At 32.7% G+C, this 12,101-nt stretch overlaps 1 protein-coding gene across 2 annotated transcripts; it reads right to left on the reverse strand.

Annotated features, from left to right (window-relative positions):
* Window positions 1-7,424: 7,424 nt before the first annotated feature.
* LOC106667197 (UPF0547 protein C16orf87 homolog) lies at window positions 7,425-10,871 on the reverse strand. 2 transcript variants are annotated; one of them, XM_024226633.1, is made up of 3 exons: window positions 10,600-10,871; window positions 8,638-8,847; window positions 7,425-8,546 (listed from the first exon to the last, which is right to left on the reverse strand). In XM_024226633.1, exons 1-3 carry the CDS (start codon window positions 10,651-10,653, stop codon window positions 8,223-8,225), a joined length of 588 nt encoding a protein of 195 aa, XP_024082401.1. In that variant the 5' UTR covers window positions 10,654-10,871; the 3' UTR covers window positions 7,425-8,222. The 2 variants fall into 2 exon arrangements, with proteins under 2 accessions (XP_024082401.1, XP_014250473.1); XM_014394987.2 differs by having other exon boundaries at window positions 8,668-8,847; window positions 10,600-10,870.
* Window positions 10,872-12,101: the final 1,230 nt, after the last annotated feature.

Raw genomic sequence — 12,101 nt, forward strand, 5'->3', positions numbered from 1 at the left:
GTAACTGTTAATAATGCTGACAATTTCATTAATTTGTATATATATTGGGCATTTTTTAGTTATTTATTACTAAACAGAACCATTAATTTGTATATATATTGGGCATTTTTTAGTTATTTATTACTAAACAGAACCATTAATTTGTATATATATTTGTCTGTAAATTCTGATTACTTTTGTACATATAAAAAAATCTGGGATAAGGGGAATCAAAAGAATGAAAAACTTAAAGTTTTCAGAGGAATTTTCCTTCATCAAGGCTTTAAAAACTATTTCCCACTGAATATTGGTGAAAAAGGAGGAAAACGTAAATGTTGTAGGATGAGATGATTAGTTAGTGTCTTGAGGGCAGAGGCCATGTTAACTCAAGTGGTCGAACCCAGGGTCATGGGTTCGAATCATTTTCGTGACATTAATTTTTCAACTCAACCATACTTTGCATTTTAAAAAAAATTATTTCTAATGATTTGAAAGGTTAACAAGTATAAATATTTACTTACAATATAAAACATGTTGGCTTCAATGGCAATGAATTTATAAGATTAGCTTAGTAGAATGGACAAGATTTGCTAACCCTCCATACTCCATTTTTATTACAATTGTAACCTCCATCTGGTTAACCTGCCACAAAGCTAACACCGCCTATTTATCCTAAATTATGAAAAAATGTCATATTATTTAATCCAATAATAATATTTATATTATTTAATCCAATAATAATATTTATATTATTTAATCCAAAATTAAAAATTATCCTATACACATTTGTAGTGAATATAAGTGTAATAGATCTCTGCTATAACGCCAATTTTACCTTTGGAAGAAGTATATACTTTGTATATGGTTACAAAAGGAAAAGCAGTCATACCATGAGCTATCTGCTGCAAAATGGAATAAACCAGTAAGTAACAAAAATTTACTGCTGTACAGATAGTTAACTAGCCTATAATAAGCAAAAAATAACTCGCACACAATAACTAATTAACTGATAATTACATAATTTTCAATAATGTTTAGGAATGTTTGTGGGAGGGGTAAATTAGAATTTACGTGTTCTCCCCAATGTACTTACAAATGGGCTTTATTTTAAAAAAAAAAGACTCCCAGGTGGTTGATATAACTTCTGATGTTGCAAAAATTTGCATTTTAATTAGCCTTCTGCTAACATGTTTGTTGCATGCCTTTCATGTTAACCCAGTCAAAACAACGAAGTCATACTCCGTCCGGATTTCTGGTCAGATATTTTACAACTTACAAGTTTTTATTGTTGGCAGACTGCAGTAGTTAAGTGGTTAGCGTGATTGACTTTCGACTCGTAGACCCGACATCAAATTTGAAAATTTCATCATGCCATCTAAAAAATAAAATTTTGTTCCTCCAATATACTCAGTAGGGGTAGTTTAGATTTTCATTGAATATTGAGACTTAAAGCTTTAACAGGTCAGAGGCTAGTTTCTTATATCATCAAGGGAAGGATACGGGCATGGGATCACACTCGACACGTATAATATTTTTTGATGTAGTATCACTATAAAAAGTTTCATTAAAATCCATGATCCCACGGAAGTAGCACTTAATATTCCTGCCAAATTGAAAAATATCAATAATAATTTCATATAAGCCAATAGTTAAGACATTTATATTTGTTAACTTATAAAGTGTTAATTTTCAAAGTTCCTTGTAAGCTTAACGAAGGAAATTTTTCCCCTTATCCCTGATATTAAGGCTGATATCAATCACATCAAGATTACCAAATTTAGTACATTTCTCTAATCATCGCTTTTGGTTTAAAGGTAACGTCATTATATGTGCAAATTGTAACATACACATTGTGACTACTCAATTTTTTTGCGCCCAACTAATTTGTGATAAATCATGCCATTACAATATCATATACATATATAAACAAATGTGTGATAAAGTTGTATGATCTACTATTTTAATCTAATGTTGCATGTTTCAAATAATAGCGAAATAGATTTAAAAATTAAAATTTATTAAAATTTAAAAACTCTAACAAAAGACCTGGTCTCTCATATTTGAAGAAAGATCTGTTAAAAATTTATTTTTCTGTTTAGTTTTTAAGAGCTAGAGTCAGTTTCAAATATAAATAAAATCAGAAGCCAGGTCTAAAAAATATATATATTTTTAATTGACGTTTTAAACTAAAAGTAAAAAACAAAACAAAAAAAAACTGCAGAATTTTTCTAGATGATATCTTTGAATGTGATAACATTTGTTACCAATGATGTGTTTACCACGCAATGGCAATAATTTCTTTAAATATAATAAGTATTGCCAAAAAAAAAAAAACTTTCTTTAGAGTAAAATGTACTCAGTGATATCCATGGGTCATAATAGGATTTTTTGTAGACGCATGTATCTTTATTGCATTAAGCATATTATATTGCATATTTATATGTATGAATCAGTGATATTATTGCAGGGGTCTATAAACAGGACAAGTAAATTGTTATTGTGATTTGTTTTGTTTTTTAATGTGTTATTACTAAAAATCACATTTGTAATTGAAACAAATATATCTGAAAAAATAATCTATGAAAATAAACCAAACCTACTTGAAAATAGTACTGTGCATAATTACTCAAAAGAATAAAAAAAGATTAGATAAATTTGTAACTTTAGTTATGTATTTCAATATTTTATCATTTATTATCAAATTGTTATGGCAAATTTGTTGCCTTTGATATGTGATATTTTGTAATAATTAGCACAAACTTAGGTTTGTAATTGTAACATTCCAAAGTATGAGGAAAAGTATCAAGAATCTCTGTAGTTGCCAAACTTGGACCCTTTAAAATTGTTAGTACCATCAAATGTCTTTTACATCTCCAATTTGCCTTAAACAGTGTTTTCTTGTTGCCCATAGGGTTTTATTCTTGTTAAAGCTTCGACTCTAAATTTTTTAACCTATAATATTTTGAATTTTTATCCAGCATGATCCACTGTTACAAAAAAAAATTTTATAAATTACATCAATGTTTTATAAATATATATATATTAAGTATTTATTTGTGTTTCATTGAGAATTTTTTTTTTTAACATTTTTTATTTGATCGTGGGTTTGGTTCTAACAGAGCCGCTTAGAATTTTCTGACCCCTCACAGCCAAAAAGCCTCAGCTGATCATTAAAATAACTGGAATCTTGGGTCACTAATGAACACAAATACTGGGAACTGGCAGGCATGAGGCAAAAAGACTACTCACAAAAAACCCAATGGATGACAGTGTCCTACTTGTCAAAAAGGAACTAAAACCCCTAACATGACATGTAGAATACCACTTAGGACTATTAACAGATGACCATTGCTGATTATGTCTAGAGGAGACAGACAACAGAACATATCCTACGCAACTTCCCTGAAACAACTATGAAAAGGTTATGCTATCAAGGAAAATCATTCCTGACTAACGATGAGGCACAATAGAACACCTTGGTCTTATCTACCCACCATTGCAATTGGCTGGCCCATGGGCTTTCAACAACTAGGTTCAGCCCCATCACACTCCCACTCAAGAAGTGTGGTAAAGTACTTGATATTCCGACATCACCATTTACACATACTAACTAATAATGAGTGTCATCTATATCTACCAAGTACTATATACAACCGAAAACTCAGAACAGAAAAGGTGCCGAGCTTCAAGCACAATTTTTATATCGGGTGACATTCTTACACGCTCTCTAAATAAAGCCAAGGAACATTGGGACACAAAGAGCAACCTTTCTCTACGTGCTGTACACATATTAAGGATTTGGCCCAAAAGTAAATAACCATGTGTCGACCTAGTATGATCCATTCTTAGTCAAGTAAATATGATTCAGATATGAGGACCACCTATCGGCCATGATATGCAGGAGCTTCTCTGCAGATCTGGCCTACCAATGATGCCACATTTAATCGTAGGGCTGGATATATTAACAAATGGAATAGAAAACGAGATGGCACTATAAACAATGAAAGCAGCCCTGTTTATTCCAGAAATCGGAACAGTGGACCCAAAAAATGCCAAGCATTTTGTCGGGTGGCATTCCTACGCGCTCTCTACATGGAGCCAATAGTACCATTCAATTAAGTGGGACACATCAAGCAACCTTTCTTGGCCTTCGCACCAGAGTACATGTTTCACTCATTCTTCTTCCTAGCATTATCCACATAGGCTTGTTTCTGCCGCTCTGAGTACATATGCTTGTGTGAGCCTAGAGTCAAACTTCAAATGAGAAGTTCTACTTTTATTCTAGTCCTAACATGTCCTAAGTTCAGTTTAGAATGACATTGGGACACATCAAACAACTTTTCTCTACATGCAGGATACGTATGTGGGCTTTGGCCAAAAGGTAAGTTAGCACAGTTTATATATTGGGTAGCATTCCTACACACTTTCTATAAGGAGCCAAGGACACCCTTCAATTAAGGGCGACACATCAAGCAAACTCTCTTGGCCTTCATATCATTGTTTCTTCATCCTAGTAATATCCCTGCACAGTTTTGTTTTTGCCGCTTCAAATACTTAGTTACAGAGCCTGTAGTGTCAAATCAGCAGTCCTAAGTTTAGTACGTTGATCCTTTAATGCATTTTTTTCATGCCCTGGCATACAGTTTGTAGTACATTGAACCGAGGACTTATACTCAACCCATAGTCTGATGGATTAATTTAATTTGAAAGGTTCAGGTCTGATAGGTGTCCTCATCGAACTTTCCTTGACCCCTCCCTGCCTGCCCATCAGCTATGTAGCCAAGCAAGTGTGGTTTTGTTGTTTTCCCTAAGAACTTGATGCATTCCCAAATGGCTATAGGCAACCTGCCAGCGCTGCCTGAGTTCTCTCCCCCTTTACCCCTACTTAGCCTAACCTAACCCTTTGGTGATGCAAAAAAAATCAACATTGGTCTATTGTGCCATCTATATCATTGTCTAGAGCTTGTATAATGTCTTTTTTGTAACCAGATATCAAGATTTAAGGACTTCTGTATCGTTCACACCTTGACTCCTTTCCATGGCATAGGAATCTCAGCCTACATAGGTTTTTGGGCCAAGAGGACATGTTCTATAGTTTTTTCTTCTTCCTGGCAATATCTGCTACTTTGAGTCTATACATATGCCTGCGAGGGTTTGCAGTGTGCAATCCAGTTGTCTCATGTTCTCATTGTCCCCGTAATGCTTAGGCATGCTTACACCTAGGCAGTATTGTGAGGATCCTGAATGCTCTTGGTTACCGATCGATAGATTATCATGGTTCTAAGAGCTGTTGTTCTGGTGACCTGCATGAAGGCTACACAGGCCCAATTTGCCATACGGACAACCAGCATAAAGACCATGACGAGTAATGTTTCCAGGAATAAGAAATTTTTGCCGTCCGGGAGGAGGAAAATTGAAATAAAAGGCCAAACTGAATGTGTTAACGATAGGCGTGTAGGGCAGATTGCACTTTCCTTGGCCAATTTATCAACCTTCTCCTTGCTCCAGTACCCAAACAAGAGTGATTTGGTTGTTTCCCCAATATGTGAAAGAGAGTTAACTACTGATAAAGTCTTTATCTTTATGCCAGATTGAGTGCACCTGTGTCCAGATAGTCCTACCTATCATCCTGCTCCTAACTAGTCTCGGGTTTGAAGTTCTGCCTTTAATTTCTGTGATGGCCCTTAGGTGAACTTTTTGTGATTCTGCACATTCTTATTGAATCTAGGATTTATTAACCCATCATCACCTCAAGGTATTCAAGGTTGGTGAGGTAGTCATACGACTTCATTCTAGTCTTAAAATGTTCTAGGTTTAGTCATTCTGCTGTTGTTTCTGCGATGGTCCTTTGACGAACATTTTTCCATGTATGTGGTGATTAGTGACCGTTAATCGATAATTATTCAGAAATCGTGAGATGCGGTCTGGTGTGATGTAGGTTTCAGAAAAACATTTTCTTTATCGTGCCAACNTACTTACATACTAGAAGACAGAATGAAATTTTGCAATTTAAAAAAAATCCATATTTTCCTTGGCATTTGTCATTGAAAATTTGGCATATGATTTTTTCAAAAGTATTATCTTTATTATTTTAAGTGTGGTGATTAGTGACCGTTAATCGATAATTATTCAGAAATCGTGAGATGCGGTCTGGTGTGATGTAGGTTTCAGAAAAACATTTTCTTTATCGTCCCAATGTTTCGATCTTTATTGAGATCATCTTCCCAGGCCCTGAAGATGATCTCAATAAAGATAAAAACGTTGGCACGATAAAGAAAATGTTTTCTGAAACCTACATCACACCAGACCGCATCTCACGATTTCTGAATAATTAATTTTTCCATGTCTCTTTCCTGGAAAACGTTCCCATTGAACCTGCACCTTATTAAGCAATTGTCTGATTGATCTATTATGCAAGTGTTCAGGGCCGATAGGTGTTCTTATCAAACTTCCTTGGTTAATTTATCAGCCGTCTTATTTCCCCTTGGCCCTGGTACACAAAAACGGTTATTTTGTTCTTTTCCACAATGTCTAACCGAGCCTTGATGTAATCCCAAACAGCTCTGAGCTAAACTACTGATGAAGTCCTGATCTCAACAACATCTGAATGCTAGAGTATACCAGATTTTACTGGGTCCAAAACTGCAGTCCTATCATTCTGATCCTAACAAATCTTAGGTTTGTAGAGATGCTGTTATTTTCTGCGATGGTTTTGATGAATTTTTACCATGTCCTTTTCCTGGAATACATTCCTATTGAACCTAGGACTGATTATTAACACATTATCTTATAGGTTAATGTATCGGTTTCCTCATCTCAAACAAGGGTAACTGCTCTGTTTCTAAATGAAAAGGGTGCATGGGCGTTAGTGTGTAAAGGAAATAAATGAAAAAAATACAATTTTTATATATAAATGTTACTGTACATAAATCTCTTAAGAGTATTTTTCTACATGGTTTTTTCTTTCACAAAATTTGCATTTAAAAATTACAATTTCAATTGCGAATGGCACCACACAAAATTATAAAATAGTTTTTTGTTTTTTTAATTTTAATTTTCAATTTTTTTTGTTTAATTTTTTTTATTTACACATTTTGTATCACTTTTAAATGTAAAAAATATTCTACACTGTACAGCTCGCCATTCGCGATAAATCTTAATATGTTCAAGAAAAAATATCTAATCTAAAAATTACAACTTTTGGGAATCATTGCATCTCTTTTTTTTTTCTTTTTATCCCGAGGACGTGTTAGATTTCGCATTCATTTTCTGATAGGTTTGTCCTTATTATTATTATTACTTTTTCTTTAATATGAGGGTTTGCAACAGGAGAGGTCATGTCAACCCTTGGAGTATCTGTGCTATGAAAAATAAAGCTCATTTGTAGGTAAGTTGGGTTTGAATGCAGGGCCGCTGGATTCGAACCCGGGACCTTTACCTTACAGTGATAAGCACCATGTCAACACTTTAACCATTGTGGCCACCAACACCCCTGTCATTCTTGTATCAGCATAAGTAAGCTCAGAGTTTTGACAGTTCACAAGTCAAAAAAATCTTTGATTAGGAAGTATAAATCAATTTTGAATTATTATACAAGTTGCTTATTACCTTATAGTGATGCTTAATAGCTTAATTCCTCATATAAGATAAAACGACTGCTTATAAATATGAATGCCGTGAAAACTTTTCATTTCACACTTGTCCCTCGGTCAAGTCCCCATAATTGAAATGGCTTGTCTGATGGTCTAAATTAACATACTGACTCAACATTAAAAAATGAGCTACAAATTTCATCAAACACATTTTATTATTTAAATACTTTTTTTAGGTTTTATCAGTTTTCTTAAAATATCACGTTTTAAAATGTAAATGAGATCTTTTTTTATTATTCAAACTTAAAATATAGTTATAATATCGTACACAAATTAAACTCTTAAGCCATTTACTTTATGGTGACGTGTTATTTTAGTCAAACCTTACAGAAATGTAATGGAAATCTGATCATATATACATTAAAAAAGTTTACTAAGCTTAAATAAAAGCATTGCTTTAAAACTTAAACAAAAAAAAACATCAGTTTGATACATGTAGTGGTTACCCTTATTAACGTGAGGTAGAACATATCAGTCGTTCAAACTTACTATCATATGAGCATTGCTAGAAATAAAGAAAATGTGTACCTTTAGATTTTTTTTTCCTATACTGTTATCAATGCTGACTTATAACTTTTTTTTTCCTTTCGATTAAGAAGCCCTCCACCCTGTTGAGTGGAGTTTACGATTTATTTCAGCTAGAACTATTGACAGCTGTACAAGTTTTTCTTTGGATAGATTCAGGAAAGGGTCTTCTTCGTCACTCTCTTTGACGTTCTTTCCCGGTTTCTTTTTCGTCTTCTTTTTCAACGTGTCGGTGTTGGAACTTACTCCACGCCCGTCTCTTCCATCGTCTGTTCCATTTCCCTTACTGTCTCTCTCGCCACTGCTATACCTTCCGGTTCCGATTCCCACTCCACTACGATCTCTACCTCCTTCGCGAGCTAATTCGGGAGAGCTCCTTTCCATCCTCTTCTAAAAAAATAAATTAAAAAAAAATATATATATATTTTTTTTTCAAAATGTTCTTCTATAATTAACTGTTGATCAATAATAACATACAAACCAAAGTTAATGGCAGAAACGACTTTACTACCTTTTTGGTTTTCTTTTCAAACTCAGATGCATCATAATAATTTGGTTTCTCTCGTTTTACACGTTCAGTCCGCCTCCTGATACCAAAGCCGCGGTCTTCGACAGCTGATTGGGCCAGTAACTTTTTAGCATTGTAAAATGAATGCTGGCATCCAGGACAGGATTTACAAGCAACGGCGACCTACAAAATGCATTCTGTTTAGGTACAAAGTAATACCCAATATATTATAAATTAATTAAAGAAATTATTTTAAATTAAGGCTTGTACCTTAAATATCATTATTCAAGTCAATTTTAGTACACTCTCATAATATATCTATATAATAGAACAGAACAATATAAAAAATAAATAAATAAATAAATATAGCATCCTGAGACAAGAATAGCCAAAGAACATAAAAGAGGATAAAAAGTAATAACTGTCAGTAAAGTTAGGCTCCGGGGTTATTTCAGCCCCCAATGGATAGTTTTTAAACCTAGACATAGGATGGTGACTTACCAGCCACTTACACTTCACTCTAATAAGTACATTCACTCCGATACACACTGAATGAGATATCAGTATGATAATACAGCCCTTTTTGCTATTCAAAACAAAAAGGAGACCCAAGTGGAATTTTTACATCGGCTTCATTCATGCTTTCTATATGGAGCCGAGGAATGACATCCTGTAATGAAATGGGTTTAAAAAAAAAGATTACAGGTTAAAAGGAGCTGGACTCTTTATGACCTTGACCATGAACAATATTGGTCTATTATACCATCAACATTCTCACCGATGTGCTTTAGGCAGAGTACGGGGGATACAATAGCAATTAAAGAGCGCAGTACACTATACCATGAAACTATATCTACATCTACCATCCAAATTTTTATCAATCTCATGGCTAAATTTAAGGCTTTTTACCAGATACCAATGTCTTAGTCATAAATCCTTCAGGTCTTGGCTTTCCTGTTTGCTTTCGCATCTAACAGGAAATGTTTTGCTGTTTCTTCATCCTGATAATATACACACAGGCTTGTTGCCGCTGTTCCAAGTATGCTTACAGAGTCTGAACTGTCCAGTCAGCAAGAAGAATGGTCACTAAGAATTTCTGATTTTATTGATTATTGCTGTATGCCTGAAGTGTTTAATTCCTATCTAGTTTGAGAGGAGCCTTTTCCTTGCTTCTCCTTGTATTAATATTTCCAATGGAGATTTAGTAGTGTTTCTGGTGCAATTTACGGGGTGTTGACCAGTATAGCGAACTCATTGCCACACCTTACTTCGAAGATCTGTTCGATAGGATTTTAAGATTAGGCAATAAGGACTGTGTTAAAAATTTAATTTGAAGATAACCCCCACAGACCTTGTCCAAAGGTGTCAACAAAGACAGGAACAGATGAGACTAGAATTAATAATTATTAATAATAATTATAACCTAATATGGGGAGGTGGTTGAAAAAAAAACATCGGAAAATATGGTAGAAGATTAGAAAATGCTATGCCAGGAAGAATAGCTTCTTTATAGCAAAATATCGCCAAATCATCTTTTATTTTATTTTTTTAAAGTAGAAAACTTCTAAAAATATTTAAGTCATTGTTTAAGCAATATGGGCGAATACGTAACATTCAGTGTTCTTTATTTAGTTGTAAGGTATACACTATAAGCCAAGGTGACGTATTCGCCCGAATTTTCTTTTCTTTATATTATAATCCAAAAGTAAATATATCTTATAATTTGTAGAAGAATAAAAATATGTTGTATAAGGTGAAAACCTTGGATTACTAGAGACTATTCTCGTAAAAAAGGACAAAAACTTAAACAAAAAAAAGTTTTATACATATAAACAAAACCAGGCTTATTTTTAAAAGAAACAAATTCTCTATTATTGAGGGGGAAAAAGCACTTTATAATAAAGAAAATGTGTATAAATTTCAAACCAAGCTCACCTGCAATTCACAAAAAGGACAACATTTGGTTATCGCTTTGTTATTTTTTCCCATTAGACAGTTCCTCGTCTGCACGGCAGCGGATGCTAAAGTTGAATCCTTTGTCGTTTAAATATTAAATATGAATGTTTATCAAATAGCATAGTACAGAAGGTGGATCTGAAACGGGAAATAATTCGGCTCGACTATTCTTTCCCTGAGGCCGGACAACTCGTAAACATAACAAACATAATGCAACAAACGTTTTTCCTCTGACCTTAGTTCGACAGTGTTGCCTCGCGCCCGATTACGACCTCGAAGGGAGATTTGAAAAAAAAAAAAATAATAATAATAATTTAAACAAATTTAAAGATAATTGCGATAAGGCGTAGAAGTGTTTTGTTTATTTTTATTTCTATTTTGTTTGTGCAGTTTTTTAATTTCTTCTTCATCAAAACAGAATTGGATTGGGTTTGTGGACGGAGGGGGGCCCCAAATCTATATAGTTATTTTTAATTTTAAAATTCTTTTCCTTAAAAAATAACCCTATTAAATTTCAAATTTAACTTTTTAAATTTTAAATTAACCTTTTATTTAAATGATTAAACAAATAGAAGTTGACATGAAATATAAGCATGTGAAGTAAAATTCCTGTAAATTTGTAATTATTATTTTTTTTTAATGTAAGGTATGTCATTTAATTCATTTTATTTAAGACTATGTGAAAATTAATTACTGTAAAGTTAACCCTTTTTAACTTCAAATTCAGCTTTTTTTATTTCAAATTAACTATTTTATGTAAATTTATGTAAATTATATTTTTTTAAATAGTTGGAGTGAAATATAAGCCTGCAAAGTAAAAATTGCTGTTAATAAGTGATTTTTTTGTATATAAAAAATATTGGGCTCGTGGAATACTCTATTAAAATTAATTACAGTAAATTTAACCCTTTTTAACTTTTTTTTTTTTTTTGGCATCAGCTCATAGGCCAGAGCCAAACCCTTTTTTAACTTCAAATTAACTTTTTTAAATTTCAAATTAAACATTTATTTAAAGCATTAAACAAATAGGAGATGGCATGAAATATAAGTATGTACAGGGAAATTTAAAAAAAAAAATAATTTAAACAAATTAAAAGATAATTGCGATTTAAGACGAAGAAATGTTTTGTTTATTTTTATTTCTTTTGTTGTTTGTGTCGTTTTTTAATTTCTTCTTCATTAAAACAGAATTGGGGGCGCCAAATCGACGAAGTCATGTTTAATTTTAACATTCTTTTCCTTCAAATTAACCCTTTCTTTAAAGCATTAAAAAATTATATTAGTTATTATCTTACCTATGGTAAGATAATAACATCTATTAGAGAATTATTTGTTTTTATATGTAATTTTACATAAATTTTAATTTTCATTAATTTCCATGCTTTAATTGAGTTCCAATTTACAAAAATTCTCCAATTAAAAAAAAGAAGCCGTTATTTTGATATTTAATTATATATAACTTTTAATTTTACTTGTAATTA

The sequence above is a fragment of the Cimex lectularius genome, unplaced genomic scaffold, assembly GCF_000648675.2.
Source record: "Cimex lectularius strain Harlan isolate CLEC.00 unplaced genomic scaffold, Clec_2.1 scaffold118, whole genome shotgun sequence".
In the NCBI taxonomy this organism is placed as follows: Eukaryota; Metazoa; Arthropoda; class Insecta; order Hemiptera; family Cimicidae; genus Cimex; species Cimex lectularius.

What these genes read in the sequence shown, in the direction of transcription:
- LOC106667197 (XM_024226633.1), bottom strand. Translation starts at nt 10,653, where the DNA reads ATGGGAAAAAATAACAAAGCGATAACCAAATGTTGTCCTTTTTGTGAA. An exon ending in GTCCTTTTTGTGAATTGCAG is followed by an intron (nt 8,848 to 10,599) that starts GTGAGCTTGGTT and finishes TGCATTTTGTAG; the next exon opens with GTCGCCGTTGCTTGTAAATC. An exon ending in CGTTTCTGCCATTAACTTTG is followed by an intron (nt 8,547 to 8,637) that starts GTTTGTATGTTA and finishes TTATTTTTTTAG; the next exon opens with AAGAGGATGGAAAGGAGCTC.